The 25,335-nt window shown below is 37.7% G+C and overlaps 1 protein-coding gene across 5 annotated transcripts in view; it reads right to left on the minus strand.

The window, feature by feature from the left end:
- LOC106080293 (multiple epidermal growth factor-like domains protein 10) overlaps positions 1–25,335 on the minus strand; it is a 47,630-nt gene that overhangs the window by 582 nt on the left and 21,713 nt on the right. For 3 of the 5 annotated variants that reach the window (XM_056031100.1, XM_056031098.1, XM_056031097.1), the window contains 4 exons: positions 19,013–19,150; positions 15,212–15,332; positions 12,931–13,160; positions 3,853–3,990 (listed from right to left, as the gene is read on the minus strand). In XM_056031100.1, coding sequence (XP_055887075.1) covers positions 3,853–3,990; positions 12,931–13,160; positions 15,212–15,332; positions 19,013–19,150 — 627 coding nt within the window. Of the gene's footprint in view, positions 1–3,852; positions 3,991–12,930; positions 13,161–13,187; positions 13,563–15,211; positions 15,333–19,012; positions 19,151–25,335 lie in introns of those variants that run through there. The other 2 variants (XM_056031099.1, XM_056031101.1) reach the window with 2 other exon arrangements.

The following is a 25,335-nucleotide window of genomic DNA, read 5'->3' on the forward strand; positions in this document are numbered from 1 at the left end:
CTTTTGTGATGGTAAAATCACAAAATCCTAATACAGAGGGTGATTCTTTATTATGAGGATCTTGTTAGCTTTTTTATAGATGTTTGTCTCAAACAACTGCTCAAATGGGGTTTGTTTTTTTGGCAATGATTTTACCAGCAGCATTTAGGAGTCTATAAAGTTTATTTTCATTTTTAATGCTCAGATTGCCGTACCAGGCAGTGATAATGAAACTTAAAATATTGCAGATGTGAGCGTGATAAAACATAGCCAAGGCCTTTTCGCTAACATTAAACGAGGACAGTTTTCTTAGTAATCGTAATCTTTGCTTCCCTTTTTTTGCTGATATAATCAGTATTTGCAGTAAAATTTAGTTTATTGTCTAGGATAGTACCAAGGTATTTAAAGGTTTGCACTATTTCAATAGTCTCTCCAGCTACAGAAACAATATCCTTTTCCTTCTTTTCCCTACGAAAATCGATTATCATTTCTTTTTTTTTTACTTTTAATAATCTTTACAGTATTTTTCAATGTGTTCTATTTCTCTGAAATACTCATTTACGTCTGAGCTCTCTGAGAGCAGGGCAAGAAGAACCGTATCATCAGCGAATTTTGTGAAGCAGCTACTCCATGCCATTTGTACTCACACAATTCCTGGCACAAACACATTATATTATTAAAAAGCTAGCCTTAGATCTACTCAATCTGTTTGTCTGTCTGTCTGGTCAAAAGTTTGTAGGCCTACTCGTTATTTCTACCACACTCAATCTCGGATCAAGTTGGAATTTTGCACAATTATTTCTTATTCCTGACAACACAAGGATCAATTTTTAAAAAAGCCAGTTTGTTAATTAACTATTGGTAATTAATTTTTATTTTTTTTTTGGCATAGACCAGGAAAGAAATAGTAGGCTACTTGACAGATGTGGTGGACGTGGCTTAAAAGTTTGAAACTAATAAGAGATAATTATAAAACATTCTATTTTTATAAGCACTTTGCTGGGACAGTGGTTAATGTATTGGTTTGAGGAGGCTTGAGCATTTGAGTTCGATTTGAAGTCGTACAACCTTTTTATACATTTTTAAAAATGCATTTTAAAACGATCATGGAAACATTCACAAACTCCCCAATAGCCCTTTCTCCCCCCCCCCCATTTTCCCAACTGGTTCAGACAAGTGATAGGAGCATAACGCATTGATAAAGCTCAAAGCATGATATTGCGCTAAGCAAAAACAATTTGTAAAAATATTTCTAATTGCACATATTTATTATTGTTAGCCTAGAATATTTACCCTAGATCTATTACAAATTGAATTACATGACCGATCCAACCTAATTGATACAACTACAACTACAACTAAGCTTTGCTTTAAAAAAAAAAGAAAGTGTATATTTTGCCTATCTTTTAACTTACAGACAATGACAATATTGCCCAATTCTTTAGTTTATATTTGATTTTTACCTTTACGCAGACAATGAGAATATTTGCCCGATTCTTTAGTCTAGATTACATTTTTACCTTTACCTATCCCTTAGTCTGTTGGATCGTTGGGGCACCGTCTTTCTCTATTCCACTCTGTCTTTTGCCTTGGATAGAACCTCTTTCAGTGACAGGCCCATCCATTCTTTAATTTCTTTTATGTTGTCTTCCCATCGCTTTCTCTGTCTGCCTCTTCTTCTTTTCCTGGTACTGTTCCCTGAAGGAAGGTCCTTGCGACCCTCGAATACCTTGTAATATTGGGCATAGAATTTTAGTTTGCGTTTTTTTTACAGTACTTAGTAAGTCATCGTGGGATCCAATTGCTGCAGTAACCCTGTCACTAATTTCTTCGTTTGTGATGCGGCTTTTAAATGCGATACCATAGCTAGGATCCTCCTCTGCAGTCAGCGTCCAAGACTCGCAAGCATATAACAATGTGGCCATGACCAGGGAGTGCATCAGTCTGATTTTGGTACTGAGGGCTATGCCTTTGTCTTTCCATACTATTTTAAGTTTTGAGAGTACTGCTGTGGACTGCAGAATTTGGGCCAGAAGTTCAGGCTTCATTCCCTTATCTGAAACAATTTTTAGGTATTTGAAACTACTGACACAGTCAGCTTTTCACCTCCAATACTGATCTCCCCTTTAAAGCCCTGTTGGCCGTTGGCCATAATTTTTTGTTCGGCATTTATTTGTATACTGTATGCTGTGGAAGTCTTGTCTGTGCGCATCACCAAATCAGCTAGTTCTTCTGTCCCTGTTAGGCCGTCTATGTCACTCGCGAAGTGCAAGTAAGTAATTCTTCTTCCTCCAATGCTTGAGAACCTCCATAGCCATCGAGAGCATGTTCCATTATCCTTTCAAGGAAGATATTGAAAAGTGTTTGTGAGAGTAGGCAGCCTTGTCTTACTCCAACTGTGGTTTTAAACCGGTATCCAATAATATTGTTGAAGTACATGGCACTAGTGGCATCTTTGTAGAGGTTCTGGATAACTTTAATTATGTTTTTATTAGCGGCCTCCGAAAGGAGAAAAGACGCTATTAGTTTTGTGTGGAATGTCTGTCCGTTCGTCCGTCCAACAGTCCGTCCGTCCCATTTAGATCTCGTAAAATAGAAAAGATAGTGAAAATCCGACATTATAATATTTTAGACCATTCAAAGTTCTGATGCAACGGCTACTTTTTTCTTTTCTGAATGCGAAAAATCTAATTTTTAAAAATCACTTATGTAAGCAGTTTTTTTCATAAAAATTACCACTTTTACAGCTATTCACTATTAATAGTAACCAACACTGGAGGCTATTTAGTTGGGGAAATGTACATTTACCATTTTTCTAACACATTTATGCAAATGGTTTTAAATGTTTTGCCAAAAAAACCTTTTTTTTTTTTTTACATTTGTATTGCTAAGTTAAGTTCTGTTATATTAACTACTACATTTATCCGAAAAAAAAATTACTTTTTTTTTTAAAGAGAAAAATTCTATTTAGTATGCATATAAGTTGGACATAATTTAAAACAATAATTAATAAGTAGTTTTTCATATTATCGCTTGAACTGCAGCATATCTAAATTACTCTATAACACATAACTAAAGGGAAACTTTTTTTTAAACGGAAATGTTTTTATCTCGAAGATTTGAATACGAGATTGACACTTTACAAAACAATTAGATCAATTAAATATTCATTATAAGACATCAGTTAGGTTAGGTTCACATCTTAACTTCACATTCACTTTCACCTATCCTTTGTTCTGCTGGACCGCTGGGGCACCACACAAGATCTGTCAACCTTCTTTCTCCATTCTTCTCTGTCATTTGTCTTTGATACAATTTTAATTTTGATGTTATTTCTGAAAATATTGAAACCTGCCTTTGTATCTGACCGGATGGACCATTAGGGGGCGGATTTTTAGTTTGTGTTTCCACACAAAATGTCTTTGTAACCTTGTTTACGTTGTACTTTCCCATTGTCGCCCAGAGTACCACATGCCACACTCGGTCAAAGCTTTCTTGAAATCAATAAAGACATGGAAAATAGTCTCTTGGTGTTGGAGGTATTTCGTTGTTTTATCAATAAGATCACGTTACTAAATGTTTTTGTTTACGATTGGTGAATGAGGTCCATTGTGCTGCGACCTTGTCTAAACCCGCTTGTTCTTTTGATATAATTTTGTTTGGAATTGGTTTTCGCCGGTTTCATATAATTCTTAACAGGACTTTGCTGGTATTGCTCATGAAGATGACAGAGTTGTAAATGGCCTTTCTTTGAATGAATATTGAGGTAATGTTTCTTACCTACATTTGTTCACTGTCCATCTAGGTTTAAATAAAACAGATTTAGATCCAGAAATAAACACACATTTTTTTTATTTAGTTTTGGCAACTAACCTGCAGGTGGATGTTTTTTACTTTTGCAATTTTCCAGAATTATATACAAAAGCAGGATACAAATAAGCAGCAATAGAAGTAAAATTAAAAACCTTGATTGAATTTTTTGACTGATGCTCTCACCAAATGCAGCGGTTTCTAGAAAGAAGAAACGAATACATAATGTTTAAAACTTCACTTGCCTATGTGTTTCAATAGTTGAATTAAAGATACTTGTTACCTGTACACAGCCTCCAGCTTCTATTAGTTTGGCCCATCTCTGGTATAAATTGGAAAAAATAGTTGAACAATTCATGTACAGTTCCAAAAAAAGGTGACAATTGTTGGATCTATCTCAGCAGAACGAAGAACTGCCAGGTTCAGAGAGTGATTATTACAGTTCAGAAATGTTGCCTTTGGATTTATGTCTAAGAGACGTTTCTGCAGGCCAGATAGACGGCCACTCATAAGTTTGAACTCTGCACAGATCAAAGTCCAGTCCAATGTCTTTAAGAGTTTTCAGAACAAGTTCTTCAAAATGCTGTCCATCAGGTTTCAAAATTTCAAATTAACCAATGAATGACTCTTTTATTTTGAAATTATCAACATCCAAGTAACGAACTATTAGAGTTACCTGTTCTTGATGAGAAACATCTGGGGTGAAATCAAGCATCTGAGAAAAGTAACAAATGATTCCCTAACTTAATTGCTCATAAAGTTAATAAACTCATTTTAAATTTCTGGTGACAAATGTGTCTTCCAATATTCAATTCTATGTAAGTGGTGTTTCGTAACTTCATCAAATTCTGCATGAAATTTCATAGATGCTAGGAAGTTCCCAGGATTGGGTGAATTCAGTTTTTCGTTGTGACCTTGTAAGCTTGAGTTTATTTTTGCTAAGTACTTAATAGCTGCTGCTACACGCTTTAGAATCTCTCTCCAATACTGCTGATTTTTCAGAATTTGCGTGTGAAACATACATGACAGTTCATCTGGTTCTGCCTTAAGATCTTCTTCTTCTAACTCCCTCTTCAAAAGAGGTTGTCTGTGGTGGACTCCCTCTTCATGTTCTTTCAGTCTCTCAGGTTTCTTCCATCTGGTGAAAAGAAGAAGAGCCAAGATCGGTTGCATTTTTTTTTCGTGGGTAAACCCTACTTGAAACAAATACTGTTCATCTTTGTTTTGGAAAAATAAGCTACCCTTTAACACAATCTTTGCACGTTCATGGTTTCCTTTGTTTTCAATGCTCTTATCAGGTTTCTTCTCAAATGATAAGGATGATGAAATAAACTACCCTGTATACCAAGTTACTTCCTAAGAGTAACACGGCACTAGTCAGCGCTATGGAAGTTTTTCCTTGAAATTGAGAGTAACCCGGAACAGAAAGAGTTAATACTCAGTGTGGACTACATACAACAGGGTCACTAAATTATATTATCTTCAAATTCTCCCCCCTCCTCCCCACTCTAGCTACGCCACTGTTCCTTAAGCATTAAAATGCGATACAAAACAATTTATAAATATTTTTCTTATCTATTAAAGCTAACAGTATACACCGGCTAGGCCCATGGGCGGTATGACGATACGTAAACGCTTGCATATAAAAGTTTCATTTGTGCTTTAAAAAACGTTCGAGAGAAAAGTTTGCTGTTGGAATTTTTTTTTCTTTTTATTACCCATCCTCTGACCAACTTGACCAGGTGTGTTAAAGTGATAAAACTCATCCAGTGTGACCTTCGTCCAACTAACTACCCCCTCCCCGCGTCCAGCGAGCTGAGCAACCAGATTAATATCTGCTCTGTCCCATTCTCCTCAGGCATGGGCACATCCGCCCATAAAAAGAATAACAATAGAGTCAGGTAGTGACATCTTCCCGTCCAAGCAGTTACTAGGGAAAAGATAACTTTCCATATTGCCATCTAAGCAACTCCTGACCTGATCACAAGTTAGATAGGGCCCTTGGGTTAACTTAATAGAAATTCAAAGTTCAATTCTACTGGACGCAGGTAAATTAGAAATTTAGAAGATTTAATCCCATTGGGTCAAGCACGAATGTTATTTTAAATAAAATTCAAAATACCGCTAATCCATTGGCCCGGCACTACTGGCTATGCTAATGAGTTCAAGTCCCAATCTATATAAGAGTGGACTCGAACTCTAACAGACGCTCACACCCGCCAGAAAGATTTCTATATTGAATAGGCAAGGCTGGAACTTAATTTCTCTCGTAAAGCCGCCTATAGTTTAAACAACCGTGGTAGGTTGCTCTTGTTTAGATAAATCTTTATATGTGTATTATTTTGTGCATTCATTAATACTATGTAACCTGGTTGTTATTGGTGGTGCAATATCACGCACACTAGACTTGCAGTCTTTTCACCACTAGATCTGCACTGTCTACACCTGTTAGATCATCAGCTTCGACTGGATCTGCAGCGTCACCAAACCTGAGCCTACAACGCCTGAACTCCCCCCCCCCCGCCCTTCGGTCAGCGAGAAGGAATCTCAGTAGTGCCCACTACAAACGGCCTAAAGCTCGGTGCCCACTACCGATTGCCTACGGTCCAGTGCCCAGATACTTGCCCGGTGTTCAGCGCCTACTGCCTAGCATAAACTGCCCAGTCTAGGCTCCAGCTGTCCGCTGCCCACTACCTACGGTCCTGAGAATACCCTTCCCACCTTTCGCTACAGACGTACTCCTTTTCGACTCAAGCCTCATCCCTCTACAAGAAGATTCAGCTCCGAGTCCTTACTGCATCTACTAGAGAAGTCCAGCGGCCAACCGGCCAACGAAGAAAGATAAGAACTAAAAATAGAAACACTTATCCACTCCTTCATATGTAATCAATGATGAAATTAATCCACCAGAATCATTGTTAACACACTACCCAAGCTAGTAGTGATATTGTTGTTGTTTAATAAATTTGTATTTTTTTATTCAACCTATAGTCAGTTCATTTGTTCTAATTGTTGCTCGTAGTGTGCCTGTTCAATATTTACTTATGTGAGCGGGGAAACTCAAAATTACTTCCCCAAGAGTAACGAACCAAAGTCATTCTAAAATATAAAACCCTCGCCACAGGTGGAACAACCTCTTCTTTTCTTTTTACATTTTAATAAATAGGCCTCATTTTAACCTAGAGGCGTGCGCCCGGGGCAAGTACATTATTGGCGCCCCCTCCCATTTTCCATGAACATCACATAGAAATATAGGCTGCCCTCTTAGGGTGCCGCCCGGGGCATCGTGCTCCCCATTGCCCCCTCACTACTCACTACGCTTCTGTTTTAACGATGAACCTAACAGACTTTTTTTAGCCCGTTATCTAGTGTAACTGTTACAATGACTTGTCACGTCTCTCTCTTCTCTCTCTCTTTCGCTCTCTGGAACCCCCATTTTGTTTTGTTTTTTTGCACATCGTAATATCTCCCATATAGACGTAGAGCTCCAGTTGGAAAGACCCGCTTCATAATGCACCCCGACACATACACGCTGTCCTATTTTCTGCCCGTTAATTTTAGTAGTATTTTTATTGGTCTCTCCCTCCACCCTGGCCAACAACAAAAAGTAAAATTTTCGTTCACAGTCCCTTTCCCATTTCTACATTTCTCTTGGTATTTTGTTCTCTAGCTAAAATGGAAATATCCATTTGGTTTTATTCACAGTTATCGTTTCTTTGACCACTTTTGAATGTAGTGAAATGACAAAAGATTTAAATTTATCTTTTCAATGCAATTAGGATTAGTTGTTATTTGTTTGACAGTGTTACAAAGTACCATTACTTGCTCTCTCTCTCTGTCTTTCTCTCTCTCGAAAAAGACTCTAGATCTATCTTTTAATGCTTTTAGTATCTTTTAAAATTTACAAATCTAAAAATAAGTGGAAATGACGTAAGTAGACTTATATTTTTTTATTTTAATGCATTCTAACCAGACTGCGGCCCTTTGGAGAAATACCGAAAATAAAATACAAAGGTTTAATAGAGCTTGCGGTTTTTCTAGAATTGCGGCGATCAGGTTTCGCATCTGTCAAAAAGCGTACTTAGTCAGCACCTAGAAGGTAAAAGGAACCAGTGTTCGAAATTTGATGAGGATACTATATAGTACATTTACGTTTGTTATATTGAAATAAGGGAAAAACTTGTATAGGCCTACAGATTTACAATTTCTGATATTCCTAGAATAAACGTGTACGTGCATAAAATGTTACAAATGACCAATGACAGGAAGAGGTTAACGTGTGACCCCGGCGAGATAACACTGGAGCGAGTGGTCTCTGGAATGTACATGTATCAACAAAGACAGGATGTGACGTGTCCTTACGTGTTGTTCCAGAAAGTACTAGCAATATGTCCAGTGACAGATAGAGGTCACTACGTGTGACCCTGGCAAGATGACACTGCAGCGGGTGTTTTCTGGGATCTACATGCATAAACAAAGACAGGATGTAACGTTTCCTCACGTGTTGTTCCAGATGATACTAGCAGTGTTTGTGCAACTTTGGAGGAGCGATTAGGGACTCTATATAAGTCAGAGAGTTAATGTAAAAGTCAGTCGTAGGTAGAGTCTTCGGTACTGTCTTCGTTACTGTTGTCTACTGTGCGAGACAGTAGAAGAGAGATGTGTACGACTCGATGCAAGTTAACTAGGGTAGAGTTAACTGGAGTGGACTACTGTCGTTAAAGTCTATACAGCGAACTACAGTGAACTTGAGCCGTTACAGTCGATACAGTCGATGTAAGACGTGTACGTCTCTGATTCGGTAGACTTGAGTACGACTTGGTTCAGCTTTGGGAGACCTGGAGCGACACTGGGAAGTGTGTCGTTGGTCTGTTCTGTGGAATACGGCTCGATGCAAGTTGAGAAGAGAGGCATAGCAACGAAGTGAAGAGATGAATTGCAACGAACTATAGCTAACTGTAAACTGACAGATAATGTACAGTCTTCTACGCTACATGTTACAGTGACGAATTGTTATAGTTAATAGTCAATAAAGTTATATGAAGCTGAAAGTTGAGTTGTCAAGTTCTTTGCAGTGTTTTTATTTGTGTGCCTACTAATACATTTAGCCAGAAGATCAGAAATACGTAACAAACATTTAATTCTGTGATGAAGACCTTCCAAAGTCTGTTAGGGAAAATACAAGGATGATAAGAAACAGACAGAAGGACAGAGAGGGCACACACACACAAGAACAACTTTTTTACATATCTCAGCCCCTTATAAAATAAACAATAACAGATACAAATAGAGATTAACATAATAAAGACTAATAATATATTGGATTGTCGGGATGGGAAAGAATCACAAAATGAAGAGGAAAAAAAAAAGACTCATAAATTAACAAAATAGAAGGGAAGAAAGTGCGCATTTCACTGTCGTAATAACATGGGTATGGAGTAGATCTAATTTTCTCCTAAGCTAGCAGTAGCGTAACTAAAGGGGGGGGGGGGAGAATTTTAAAATCCTCCCGGGCCCCCACCAAGGGGGGGGGGGCCCAAATGGGTGTCCGAAATAAATTTGTAAATACATAAATTAATATATTTGATTGACAAATAGTGTCAACAGGTGTCTTTTTTTTTCAACATTTATAGATTAAATTTATCACAAAGACTAAACCTAGATCTAGGTCTATCAGTACGTTGACTTTGTTTTTAAAAATATTTTTTTCCCACAGAGATCAAAGTTTTTTTTAAAGTTAGTTTTACAATTTAAACTTTGTTGCCACGAATAAAACTGCATGATATACAGCGAATTCCAGTTATCTTGTTACCTTTACTAATAATAGATCTAAATGGCGAGTATTGTGTGGCTACACTAATTAACCTTGAAGCAAAATTTACAGAATCGAGTATAACATCTAAAAGTTATTCTTAATAATGCGAAAATAGTCCATTATTCGGGTTTGGCTTCTATAATTTCAGAATTAAACTTCACACTCGAGTTATTACCCCTTTATTCATCTTTCCTCATTCCAATGGAAACTCCTTTTTTATTTCCATCTAATCATTTTGCTTTCACACAAAACATAAACAACAAACAATGACGTAATATCATATAATATTAGCACATCTTTCCTTTTGAAGTTATTATCACACCCTTCTATTTAAAGTTCTTAAGAGTGATATCTACTAGCAGGGCCGGCCCTAGCATTTGCGGGGCCCTATGCGAAACGGATCTTGCGGGGCCCTATGCGAAACGGATCTCGCGGGGCCTAATCTGGGTAGGGATAAGCATAATGTCAAAATTATTTTTTTTTTATTTTCAAAATAGGCCTACTTTCGTCTTTGCAATAAATTTTTATCAAATGAAAGCTCGCAATGCCACTTTCTATTTATTGGCACCCCAAAATGTCAATTTGGTCTATTCTTCAGGAGATCTGAATAAATTCAAAAAAAGTTCGACTTTATCGCATATTTTACATTTTCATGAGATTTTCTGGAGGCCCTGGAAAATCAGGAGGTCGCGAAAACAATCTTAATTTATTTACGTTATAATGGTTTAATTTAGTACTTAGAATTAGCGCGGGGCCTATGAAAGCGCGGGGCCCACTGCGACCGCATAGGCTGCAGAGGCCTAAGGCCGGCTCTGTCTACTAGGAACTTTAACAATTCGTCCACTTCTGGTTGTCTTGACTGGCACAACAAGTTCTCTAGACATTGGTCTATAACTGTCTGTTTCGTTTGTTCCAACAGTTTGCAGTTCATTGTCTTCATCGGTATCATAGTACCCAGAGATGTCTTCATCGAAGCTCTTATTCAAAAAGCATTGATTTCTTCTGTATGTTTTTCCATCGTTTGTCTTTATGATGTAAGATCTGGGTGCTGAATTTTTTTTTATGACAACTACTTTCTGCCATGTTTGACCTAGACGAACTCTCCGACAGAATAATCTTTAGGTAGTCTACATTTTGCATCGTATTTCACTTTGCTTTTCATCTGTCGTTCGTTGAGTAATGTCTCTGCATTTTCAGCTACCGATGGTTTCAATAGTTTGGGATCAGTTGGAATGATTCCCTGAGTCTTCTACTCGTCAGCAGTTGTGATGGTGAATACGGCAGTCCACTTATCGGAGTATTTCTATACTCGAGCATAACGAGATATGGATCTTTCCCACTTTTGTATGCTCTAAATATTTTTGCTTTCGCACAAAACATAAACAACCAACAATGACGTAATACCATACAATATTAGCACAGAATCTTCTTCATGCAGTGGAAAATTAAGAATTTTTTGCCTATCTTGAATTCTGGTCAAAGCTCCTGCGCCCAATTAATATAGTTCGGAAGAAACTACAAAAGTCTGGACTGCATATACGGGAAGCTGCTAAAGAAATTAGTACCCTTTCATGCTTTCTGCAAAATGATGAGAAACTGACAAAAAACCCAATCCATCGAAAAAGCAAAAGAAGGTAATGAATACTATGGATTCCCTGTAATCAAAACAACCAGAAGAAAGAAAAGACTTGATGGGAAGTTGAGTTCTAATGTAGGACTGTCAATAGAACTGCAATTCCAACGTGTTGCGACAGAAGTGCTGGACAGATTTCATATGGAGATGAAGGGCAGATTCCAAAGGCTGGAAAGAAAATGGATACCTTTGGGTTTCTTCTTGAACCATGACACCTGTTAGATAAAGACACGCTTATGACAAACTGTGTTACTTTTCCTGTTTGTATGATGAAATAAATGGAAAATCGCTTTTTCAATGATGTCATTGATGCACGAGCACTTTTCATTAACAAACCAGTAATACAATCACCAATAGACATATTTAGGAAAAAGGCTTCACTTTGCAACCTCCTCCGAATACCGCTAACTCAGGCCACTTCCATTACGTCTTGTGAGAGATCATTCTCAAAGCTCAAGTTCATCAAAAACTATCCCTGGAGCACAATGACGCAAGAAAAGCTTATCATGGCTTTATTGTCAGTGAAGTCACAAATACTAGAAAGTATCGATGTAGATGTTGTTATAGATGTCTTTGCTGCACAGAATGCACTACGTGAAGCGATATCAATTCAGAGTTGTCACTTTTGCATTATTTAACTAATAAACAACGGCAATATTCATTAAAAGAGTCTTCATGATATTTTTTTTTGTTAAGTTTACTGATATACTGAACCAATTATATTTTGGGCTTATATATATTTGCGTACATTATCTCATGTCATGTGTCGAATGTCAAAATGCAAGGGACCCCCAAAGAGGTCAATCCCCCCGGGCCCCCAAATCCCTAGTTACGCCCCTGTAAGCTAGACAAGTGTAGTTATCTTTTAAATTAAAGACGTTCCTTCTTAACATAAAATAATTACGTCCGACGCGTGGCCATGTGTCTTATCTTATATAATACAGACGTTACTTCAAAAAAGAAGATGATTACGTCCTACGCGTCATGCATTTAGTCATGCATATTAACCAATGACAAATTCTTCCAAGTCACTGGTTTTCCTGGCTAGCTCAGGCAACTCATTCCATGCTCTAATAGCACTAGGGAAGAAGGAGTATTTGTACAAATTTGTCCAAGCATATGGGACGAGGAATGTGCCTTTATCTTTGTGTCTTTCAGAGTATTTTATTAAATTTTGTTTTTGTATTTAAAGATTATGGTTCAGTTTTTGATGTATAATTGCTACTTTACTTTTGAGTCTTCTGTCCTGAAGCCTTTCTAAATTAAGTGATTTTACTAAAGGTGTTACTCTAGTCAAATGTAAATATTCGTTTGTTATGAATCTCACTGCTCTATTTTGTGTCTGTTCCAGTTTCTTAATGTTTTCTTGAGTTGTGTATGTTAACTAGAGACCTAAACTCTGCTAAGTCAATTTTATTTTCTGATTCAGGCAATCCGTAACATGCTGTAATGGCACTAAGGAAGCAGGAGCACTTGCAAGAATTAGTTCTATCCTATGCTCAAAATAAAAATATAACAATGAAAAAAAAAAAGGCCACGGACTAAGAATTAATTTAATCTTTGGATCTCATTCAAAACGCAAAGCCTATTTATGGGCTTCATTTAAAATGAAAAATCTATTTCCTAATTTTGAGAGAGCTGCTGCCATCAAAAAGCGTGGCACGTAATTATAAAGTGTAGGTCTACATCTTACTGAAATCATATCCGGAACAGTTGTTGAAGATTTCTTGTGTCAGTTCGCCATGGACAAATCTTCTTACAAAAAGCTTGTCTATTTCACTGGCCATGATGTCTATTCGAAACTGATACATTGAGTCGGGTGTTAGGCCGCTGTTGATGATTGCTAAGTAGTGAGTATCTTCTAAGTTGGAAAAGTTGAGCGGGTTGTACCATCTATCCGAGTCGGTTTCTTTAAACATTACACTGTGAATGTAAATATTACACAGTGGATGTAAACATTACTCTGTTGATGTAAATATTACACTGTGGATGCAAACTTAAACATTGCACTTTTAACTGTGCCACTTTATAGAATCACAATTAGGTACTCTCCATAGACGATGTGTCATGTAGTTTGAAAGCTCAATTTAAATGTCAATTTTGAAGATTTCACTGAAAACATTCCAACTTATAAATATTTATAAGAAGAATATATGTAACATCATTTCTTCTCATAGTCGGCCGTTAGGAGCAGAAACAAGTTGTAGTTCCCGTAATCCTCGCACAAATACTTTGATCTTAAGCACAGGGTGATCATGAGAGGTTCTAAAACACTCGGGAACTAGGGTCACATTTTGAGTACTCGTTGTTTTCTTCAACATTAGCCTAAAAAAGAGACCATAATGAAAGGACAATGTACATATGTGCAGAGGGTGGAAAGTGTGTGTGTGTGTGTGTGTGGGGGGGGTTCTTCGTTCTGACGCTGGAATGTTGTCAAGGTGACATCTTTGTGTAAGCCATGTTTACAGTGGGCTAGACAGAGAATGTAGTCATCTGGAGGTAAAGTGCTTGTCAACTTTGACATTCTCATTCCGACCAAATCAAATGGGCACCGGACATTAAATTAAGAAGTTAAAGGCTGATCTTATACCTTCGCAGATACAAATGAACGCATAGACAGCAAGGTGTGAACGGGAAACTGTACTTCTATAGCTCATTTTGTTCTTAGAACATTTCACATTGCAAAATGTATTTCTCGACTTGCTACAGTAACCACACCGACATCTACATTGGGAATGTTCGTACATGAAGACCAAACCTTAAATAGCAAACTATTTGGTGCCTCCGATATGCAGAATACAGAAGTATTGATAAACGAAGTATTTCAATCATATTGTACCAGGTGACCGAACCTCGCTCGGCTGAATAATTTTTTAAGGAAGGATATATACCCGAAGTCATTTTGGGAGTATTTTTATAATTACGAAAATGAACGATCGGGTAAAGACTACCAAGAGAAAGAGTTCTTTTTTTGTGTTCTGTTATTTCTAAATGTAATTCTACATGGCAATTAGAATAGAAAGTGTCTTAGGTCCTCCAATAATGCCGAAAAAACAAAGCTCATGTCGTGTCGTTTTACATTGCATCGTTTGCTTAATGGTCTAGGATTGGCTTGGAAGAAAGTCTTGCAGTGTAACTTCTAAAATGGTAACGTTCAGACATTTAATATTGCAATTAGTATATTCATTATGGCTTAAGTACGAAGCATCAAGTGATGCAAAAAATCTACGTTATTGGATAATACATGCACATTGTAATAAAGTAAAATGGCGCATTTGTTTTTCTTAAAAGCGTTGACCGCGAGCTGGATATCATGTTCAGTGTGAGCAAGTAAGGCGTATAGAAGCTGTGTCATGACCATTTCCTTCGTTTTGGTATGGGACAGTAGACTTCGAAGCTTGTACACATTGTACTAATTCACCAGCTAAATAACAACAAAGTAAAAGCTACCTACACGGCTCTATGAAATTAAAGTGTAAACAATATATGTATACACAATTGTACATACATACAAGAATTGCTTGCTTAAGAGTATAGGATTAAGATTGGGGCAAATATCTATACTCCTAATTTTTTGCATTTTACTGCACTACAGAAAAAAATTTCTAAGGTCTTTCGCATGTAGCACAATGTAATCTTTAATATTGAGTTGATAACGCGATCTTTCAGTCCTTGACATTGTTTGCTTTGTCTATTTCAAAATCTCTACCAATATTTTCACTTTTTAAAAAAGTTTTTCCTTAGGTTCCATTATATCGCCACCAAAAGTCTTCAGATAACTTTCTCTTCTTTTTCTCTTACTGGAATTTATTGCTTCTAAAATGTAAAGAGATCTTTTAAACAATTCTTAACAAAGAGAAGATTACTGTTATTAACTTTGAGTGAGAACATTCCCAATTGTGTGTTAGCAATAGTATTTCTGTATGCTGTACTTTTAAGTATGCAGATTTCAGTAAACAAAAAACTCCTCTTACTTGTACTGTGCTATGGGCCCCACACCAATGTCAACGTTTTCACGAAATGAGGACCATCCTAGAGTTACATTGTTACAGGTTGAGGATAACAACTTTGGAGGTTCCGAAAACTTTGGTAGCCCTGAAAGCGATAATAAATTGAATTTATTCTAGATAAGGGTTAGGTTGAGCAATCTAAGTATTCTATATAGGATCACAACACTAAACTAGTCCCACAAGAACAACACTAAACTAGTCCCACAAGAACAACACTTAACTAGGACCACATGAACAACACTAAACTAGTCCCACATGAACAACACTTAACTAGGACCACATGAACAGCACTAAACTAGGACCACAAGAACAACACTAAACTAGGACCACAGGAACAACACTAAACTAGGACCAGAAGAACAACGCTAAACTAGGACCACAAGAACAACACTAAATACTAAACTAGGTCTACAAGAACAACACTAAACTAGTTCCACAGCAACAGCCCTAAACTAGGACCACAAGAACAACACTAAACTAGGACCAGAAGAACAACGATAAACTAGGACCAGAAGAACAACACTAAACTAGGACCACAAGAACAACACTAAACTAGTCCCACAGGAACAACTCTAAATACTAAACTAGGACCAGAAGAACAACACTAAACTAGGACCATAAAAACAACACTAAACTAGGACCAGAAGAACAACACTAAACTAAGGACCATAAAAACAACACTAAACTAGGACCATAAAAACAACACTAAACTAGGACCAGAAGAACAACAATAAACACTGAACTAGGACCACAAGAACAACACTAGACAAGGACCAGAAGAACAACACTAAACTAGTCCCACAAGAACAACACTAAACTAGTCCCACAAGAACAACACTAAACTAGTCGCACGAGAACAACACTAAACTAGTCCCACAAGAACAACGCTAAACTAGTCCCACAAGAACAACACTAAACTAGTCCCACAAGAACAACGCTAAACTAGTCCCACAAGATTAACACTAAACTAGTCCCACAAGAACAACGCTAAACTAGTCCCACAAGATTAACACTAAACTAGTCCCACAAGAACAAAGCTAAACTAGTCCCACAAGAACAACACTAAACTAGATAAGGGTTAGGTTGAGCAATCTAAGTATTCTGGATTGGATCACAACACTAAACTAGTCCCACAAGAACAACGCTAAACTAGTCCCACAAGAACAACGCTAAACTAGGACCACAAGAACAACGCTAAACTAGTCCCACAAGAACAACACTAAACTAGTCCCACAAGAACAACGCTAAACTAGTCCCACAAGAACAACGCTAAACTAGTCCCACAAGAACAACGCTAAACTAGGACCACAAGAACAACGCTAAACTAGGACCACAAGAACAACGCTAAACTAGGACCACAAGAACAACGCTAAACTAGAAACACATCTAGGACCACAAGAACAACACCAAACAAGGATCATAAAAACAACACTAAACTAGGACCATAAAAACAACACTAAACTAGGACCATAAAAACAACACTAAACTAGGACCATAAAAACAACACTAAACTAGGACCATAAAAACAACACTAAACTAGGACCATAAAAACAACACTAAACTAGGACCATACAAACAACACTAAACTAGGACCTGAAGAACAACACTAAACTAGGACAATAAAAACAACACTAAACTAGGACCATAAAAACAACACTAAACTAGGACCAGAAGAACAACACTAAACACTAAACTAGGACCAGAAGAACAACACTAGACTAGGACCAGAAGAACAACACTAAACACTGAACTAGTCCCACAGGAACAACACTAAACACTAAACTAGGACCATAAAAACAACACTAAACTAGGACCAGAAGAACAACACTAAACTAGGACCATAAAAACAACACTAAACTAGGACCATAAAAACAACACTAAACTAGGACCAGAAGAACAACACTAAACACTAAACTAGGACCAGAAGAACAACACTAGACTAGGACCAGAAGAACAACACTAAACACTGAACTAGGACCAGAAGAACAACACTAGACTAGGACCAGAAGAACAACACTAGACTAGGACCAGAAGAACAACACTAAACTAGTCACACAAGAACAACACTAAACTAGTCCCACAAGAACAACACTAAACTAGTCGCACAAGAACAACACTAAACTAGTCCCACAGGAACAACACTAAATACTAAACTAGGACTATAAAAACAACACTAAACTAGGACCATAAAAACAACACTAAACTAGGACCAGAAGAACAACACTAAACACTAAACTAGGACCAGAAGAACAACACTAGACTAGGACCAGAAGAACAACACTAAACTAGTCACACAAGAACAACACTAAACTAGTCCCACAAGAACAACACTAAACTAGTCGCACAAGAACAACACTAAACTAGTCCCACAAGAACAATGCTAAACTAGTCCCACAAGAACAACACTAAACTAGTCGCACAAGAACAACACTAAACTAGTCCCACAAGAACAACACTAAACTAGGACCACAAGAACAACGCTAAACTAGTCCCACAAGAACAACACTAAACTAGTCCCACAAGAACAAAGCTAAACTAGTTCCACAAGAACAACACTAAACTAGTCCCACAAGAACAACGCTAAACTAGTCCCACAAGAACAACGCTAAACTAGGACCACAAGAACAACGCTAAACTAGTCCCACAAGAACAACACTAAACTAGTCCCACAAGAACAACGCTAAACTAGTCCCACAAGAACAACGCTAAACTAGTCCCACAAGAACAACGCTAAACTAGGACCACAAGAACAACGCTAAACTAGTCCCACAAGAACAACGCTAAACTAGTCCCACAAGAACAACGCTAAACTAGTCCCACAAGAACAACGCTAAACTAGGACCACAAGAACAACGCTAAACTAGGACCACAAGAACAACACTAAACTAGTCCCACAAGAACAACGCTAAACTAGGACCACAAGAACAACGCTAAACTAGGACCACAAGAACAACGCTAAACTAGAAACACATCTAGGACCACAAGAACAACACCAAACAAGGACCATAAAAACAACACTTGACACGTGATAAGATCAAAGCGTATTGAGAAAGCTAAATACATGAAATTGCGCCAAACAAAAACAACATTGTTAAAAATATTTCTAATCGCACAGGGAACAGGCGATATGAAAGAAACCTCTATGCCCATGCAGTGTCGTAGTTTAGGTTAAAAAGGCCTTAAGATATTTGAGAAATGAAGCCCCATATAAGTCCAGATATTGTAACTACTAAATATTTCATGGAGGCCCTAATTAAATAACATAGAGGTAAATCCGGCCCTGGCACCATATTTGTTACATCATCGGGTGTGGGCCCCTAAATGGTCGTGGGCCCGGGTTCACTGAAACCCCTCGCGCCGTGGATGCTACGCCACTGCGCTGAATACAAAAAATTGTTTATTTGTATTTCTTGTTTTGTGTAGCTGCTCCCAACAGTACCTATGGCCATATCTAGAGTCTACTGCACATTGTGAACGTACTTCTCTGACTTCCTAGTCTATCCCATATCTAGAGTCTACTGCACATTGTGAACATACTTCTCTGACATCCTAGTCTATCCCATATCTAGAGTCTACTGCACATTGTGAACGTACTTCTCTGACATCCTAGTCTATCCCATATCTAGAGTCTACTGCACATTGTGAACGTACTTCTCTGACATCCTAGTCTATCCCATATCTAGAGTCTACTGCACATTGTGAACGTACTTCTCTGACATCCTAGTCTATCCCATATCTAGAGTCTACTGCACATTGTGAACGTACTTCTCTGACATCCTAGTCCATCCCAGTCATCGTGACACTGGAACGATGGGCAGCTACCTTCAACTTTGTTACATTCTTCATTGTCCTTGCAGTGGCACATTAAGCTACAATCCAAATCAAACGTCTGCTCCGGGCAAACTAAAATTCATACAACACAAGACATTATTCGGGGAAAAACTTTTATATATTTTTTTTTAAGTTTGTGTGTGTGTACATGGGATATTGTTTTTTTTTTTTTTATAAAGTGGTATGTATTTATTTTTTCTTTGTCAGACATAATTTGTATGTGCAAGTACGAATATTCAAAATTTTATATTCACATCGATAAAAATCGTTTCTATCCAGGGGCGGACTGGCTATATGGGCATTCTGGCAAATGCCCGGTGGGCCGGTGAATGAGCCGCATGGATGCCACTAAGACTTGTATTAAATTGTCAAAAGAATTAGAAATATTCTTGTATAAAAGGAGGAGCACTCAGGGTGTCGTAATTTACAGACTCTACAGTGTTTTAGGATTACAAACTAACGTAATAACGTAATTTACAGACTCTACAGTGTTTTAGGATTACAAACTAACGTAATAACGTAATTTACAGACTCTACAGTGTTTTAGGATTACAAACTAACGTAATAACGTAATTTACAGACTCTACAGTGTTTTAGGATTACAAACTAACGTAATAACGTAATTTACAGACTCTACAGTGTTTTAGGATTACAAACTAACGTAATAACGTAATTTACAGACTCTACAGTGTTTTAGGATTACAAACTAACGTAATAACGTAATTTACAGACTCTACAGTGTTTTAGGATTACAAACTAACGTAATAACGTAATTTACAGACTCTACAGTGTTTTAGGATTACAAACTAACGTAATAACGTAATTTACAGACTCTACAGTGTTTTAGGATTACAAACTAACGTAATAACGTAATTTACAGACTCTACAGTGTTTTAGGATTACAAACTAACGTAATAACGTAATTTACAGACTCTACAGTGTTTTAGGATTACAAACTAACGTAATAACGTAATTTACAGACTCTACAGTGTTTTAGGATTACAAACTAACGTAATAACGTAATTTACAGACTCTACAGTGTTTTAGGATTACAAACTAACGTAATAACGTAATTTACAGACTCTACAGTGTTTTAGGATTACAAACTAACGTAATAACGTAATTTACAGACTCTACAGTGTTTTAGGATTACAAACTAACGTAATAACGTAATTTACAGACTCTACAGTGTTTTAGGATTACAAACTAACGTAATAACGTAATTTACAGACTCTACAGTGTTTTAGGATTACAAACTAACGTAATAACGTAATTTACAGACTCTACACTGTTTTAGGATTACAAACTAACGTAATAACGTAATTTACAGACTCTACAGTGTTTTAGGATTACAAACTAACGTAATAACGTAATTTACAGACTCTACAGTGTTTTAGGATTACAAACTAACGTATTTTCCGAAATAATGTAAAAGCCTACAACCGTACACAGTGCTATTTATAGGCGATTGGTCCCTTTATAGACGCATCCGAATATATTGACACCAACGAAGTTTATAAGAAATATACGCATTGTTACTTGTTAATCGCTTAGTACGTAGGTCCCTATAAGGGATGAAGCCTATAAATAGCACTGTTGTGTGTGAATATCATTACATGGTTATGTTAATATAGACCTATATGGTAGCTTGGTTTTTCGTTCACTTTATAAAAGATCCAATTTCAAGTGTCATTTAATTCCAGATAGTAAAAAAAAAACAATATTGAAGTAAATTGTTATTTAGCTAACCATGCAGGCTACCTACTAGTGTAAATGCATTATGTCACGTAAACCCAGTTTTCGTCACTGTATCAAACTTAGCAGAATGATTTTAAGGATATGCATGATGTAATTTGGCGGCCGGATTGCATAGAAATGCCAGGGACGATTTAACACCCAGTCCGCCCCTGCTTCTATCTTTAGGGAATAGTTTTATAAAGAAGAAATCAACTAAACTAACTCGATACTATAACTAAAAAAGGTCAATTTAAGTCAACAAATATTAATTGACTCATTTACACTATATATATATATATATATATATATATATATATATATATATATATATATATATATATATATATATTGTTATGACTCCAGATTGCGCACTGTCATTTGGCGCGACATTGTGTACCAGAGGACACGATAGAGAACAGAGGAAGGAAGATGGCCGATGATTAGCGATGTAAACAAGAAGGCCTGAGTTGTGATTCTAAGTTTGGCTGTAGATGTAGTTTATAATTGATTATTAAATGTTCTGTTTTATATCACTTTCGTTGAGGTTAATTGCTAAGTTATAGTAATCGTGTCAGAAGTGGGATCCTCAACGAAAGTGGAGAAGAAGGTCTAGATCTAGGTATAAGACATTGAACGATTCCATTTTCGGGTAGATCAACATAAGTTTTGGTTTTAGTTGATCAACGTTTTGATACGGGATGGCGTCTAAGAAACACTTAGTCAACTGTCATTACAGGAACTTAGACAGGAACTGAAAGGGAGGGAGCTGAACGTAAGCGGCAACAAGGAGGCACTCATAGAACGTATTAGGCAAAACATCATAGATGAAGAGCAGAATCCGGACACCTATTTGTTTGAAAAAGAACCGGATATGAGGGATCATTTTCAATCGATGCAAGAACAAATGAAGGAAGACCTGGAATTTATTAAAGGATGAACTTAAAGACGAATTAGGTAATAAACTGAGCTCAATAGCATCCTTTGTGACCGAATGGAACAATGACATAGACAGTTTCAAACAACAATTAAGAAATGAGGTCGCTGAATTAAGGTCCCAAATGGCGGGAGATGTTGATTCTAAAATTCAACAATTACGAAATGAAATGAAGGCGGAGCTGCAAAAGAAACAAGATGCGGGTGCCACTGTGACTGAAATGACGGGGAAGATTAAACCACCGGTGTTTGATGGCTCTGTGTCTTGGTCGGCGTATCGATTACAATTCGAGGCGGCGGCGCAAATCAACAGATGGGTTACCAGGGCAGAGAAGGCAACTGGTCTCATGTTGGCACTCAGAGGCAAGGCAGCCGAATTGTTACAGACTCTGACGGATCGGACAGACTACGGTGTCATGGTCAAAACAATGGAACTACGATACGTCAATGAACACCTGCAGGAAGATTTCAGGATGCAATTAAAGAATCGACAACAGAAAAACGGAGAGACATTACAGGAATTAGCAGCAGACGTAGAACGTTTCGCCCGTCTTGCTTACCCATCGGCAACACAGGAACTTTTGGATGTTCTGTTCACAGATGCCTTTATAGATGGAATGCGAGATTCTGAACTTAAGAAGGCCATCCGAATAAGCGGAAAATGGAAAATCAACGAAGCCCTCATCTATGCCCTGTCCTACGAGGCGGCCGAAGTTTCAGCGAGGAACATACACTATTGTCGGACGTTAAATGTGTCGGAAGAGGAGGATCTGCCGCGGCTGATCCGAAGAATGGTGGAGAAGGCTTTAAATGAACGGGAACCTTATCAGGCCTCAAGGCGTAGTAGAAAGACTTTTCGTTGTTGGAATTGTAACACTCCAGGTCATTTAAGGAGGAATTGTAACATGTTGTTCCAAGGCCAAGGCTGTGCATCAGAACGTAAATCGCTACGACTCCACGGGTTTAGGGAGCAAGAACTGGCAACCCAGGAAATCGGAACTCCGAGAATATCCACTCCTTTCAGAGTGTTAGAGCAAAGCAGAACCTTGAGAGTGCAAGAAAAGATTGGCGTTCGTTCTTATAGGTTCCTCTTGGACACAGGGGCTACGCGGTCGATTAGTTAGACCCAGTCTGATCGGAGATCAAGAAATAATACGAGTGAATGGCTACACTCTTAAAACGGAAGGTGGCGAACTGTTACCTATATTAGGACAAATACGGCTTAGCTTTGAAATAGGAAATCAACTATTTGGTCATGATTTTCTGATCTCCAATGTTGTCGACGATTGCATCCTTGGTCTGGATTTTATGCAGGAATTCGGTTTATCTCTAAACATTGGAAGTGGAACTATACAATATGGACACATAGAGTTCCCATTGCTTGGTGTGGAAGGCGTTCAGGTGAAACGAATCGAACATACGACCATACCAAAATGGTCCAATCTGTCAGTAAACAGGTATCATAAAAGGGACAAACTGGAAGGCCGGCTACATCCTAGAAAAGCGTAGAATGAAACATCAACCAATCATTGTTGTGGCTGTACGGGTAGTTACAACGAAAGTGTTGGTGGTGGCAGGACCGTCGATGACCATAATGACAAGTCATATGCGTCTAGCTTTCAAGATAAAGAAAGTGGCAACCTTTTCAACGATAAGCGCAGACCCGAAAATAAAACGCTAGATGAAGAAACTAGAGGAGTGACCTATAGGCAGAATGAAACTATTGCTTTCGATGTCCTTGATATGAGTGCTTCAATGGACATGACCAAATTAGACAACGTTGGGTCTGCGTCCAATACTTCTGTTTATCTACCAGTACTAACTGCAGACAGAAATTTAATAAGAACTGTACGGGCGGCACCTCGAATGAACAATGCAAATACCAAAAAAAAAAAAAAAACATCAACAGGTCTGGACTTGACAAACGTGTGTACGTCTGCCTTCACAAAGCAGAGTAAAAGATGAATCAATTTCAGCGGAAACTGGACACTGATAATGTGGTTAATGGACATGTGTAGAAAGGCCTACCTTCTGGAGATTGCTGAAAATTACTGTGTGTTTTATGATCTGGCCTCCAGTGGGACTATAACTTTCTTGCCAGAACTTCATCCGCATTGACAATTCTGCAGCCCTGTCGAAAATCTGGTCATGTTCGGGACGAACATAACTAAGGAGGGGGCAGTGTTATGACTCTACATTGTGCACTGTCATTTGGCGCGACATTGTGTACCAGAGGACACGATAGAGAACAGAGGAAGGAAGATGGCCGATGATTAGAGATGTAAACAAGGAGGCATGAGCTGTGATTCTAAGTTTGGCTCTAGATGTAGTTTATAATTGATTATTAAATGTTCTGTTTTATATCACTTTCGTTGAGGTTAATTGCTAAGTTATAGCAATATATATATATATATAAACTAATATTTGGGTTCAGAACTCATCTTAATTGTTACTCATATACTAAAAATTTCGTATGAAATCTAAATTTTAGAAAATAAAGTCTTTCTTAAAATAATTATGTGCAATTATATAAACTCTGTCGCCTTATTTGACTTTTTTGTTTTAAAACGTCATGTTTTCGTCTGGAAAGGGGAGAAGGTGGTAGGATGGAAACGTTAATCTTCGCGCCTTTTTATACTTTCTGCTAATGATTGCATTTAGCATTAAAGAATAGCGGGTGGGGCGACTCGATAGAAGACTTTAATTCATAGCATATATAAATTATATTCATGACAGTTTGTTATTTTTACATTTTGTAATATCTTAACTCAAACACAAAAGAAAAAGGATTGGTTTGTCCTATGGGCGGAGGGCGATTGCATGTATCGCCCCTCCCACCTGGTACAACCCTTTTTCATTTAAATTTACTAATGATAAAATTTGAGATTGAAGTTTGTGTGCGACATAATATACAAATGGGTTCAAATATCAATATGTAGTTTATATTATATAGATATTCAACTAATTTTGTTCACAAACTATGATTTCTCCATAAAAGTAGGACAGACCCCCCTCCCTTTTTCAGAGGGCTAGAGTGGGGAGAGCAGTAGAAGCAATCACATCCTCCCCACCTCACCGAATCGGCCAAGATACCAGAAAGGTAGCGACATAAAAATGATATAGTAATTCAACTAATTTTGTTCACTAACTATGATTTCTCCATAAAGGTAGGATCACCACCCACTCAAGGGGTTTAGGTGGGAAGGGCAGTAGATGTATTCACCCCCGCCCTACCCCACCCAATCTGCCAACAGGGGAACGACATGATATATAATTAGTGACAATATCATTAACTCGTTTTAATCATATAGATAATTAATTGATTCTGTGAACAAGCTGTGGTTTCTACAAATAATTGGACCGCCTATCCACGCGAAAGTTTATGGTTGCGGGGGGGGGGGGGGGGGGGGGGGCGGGAGTCACTGAGTGATGCCATTGCCACCTCCCCACCCCACCAAATTGGACAACATACAAAAGGGGGGGGGCGAAATAATCTAAAATTTTGTTGAAATATAAATAAATAGTATATATTATTAACATAACTAATAAATTCGTATATAAATTGTGTGATTTCTTTACTAAAATTC

This window comes from Biomphalaria glabrata, chromosome 5 (genome assembly GCF_947242115.1).
Source record: "Biomphalaria glabrata chromosome 5, xgBioGlab47.1, whole genome shotgun sequence".
Classification (NCBI taxonomy): domain Eukaryota; kingdom Metazoa; phylum Mollusca; class Gastropoda; family Planorbidae; genus Biomphalaria; species Biomphalaria glabrata.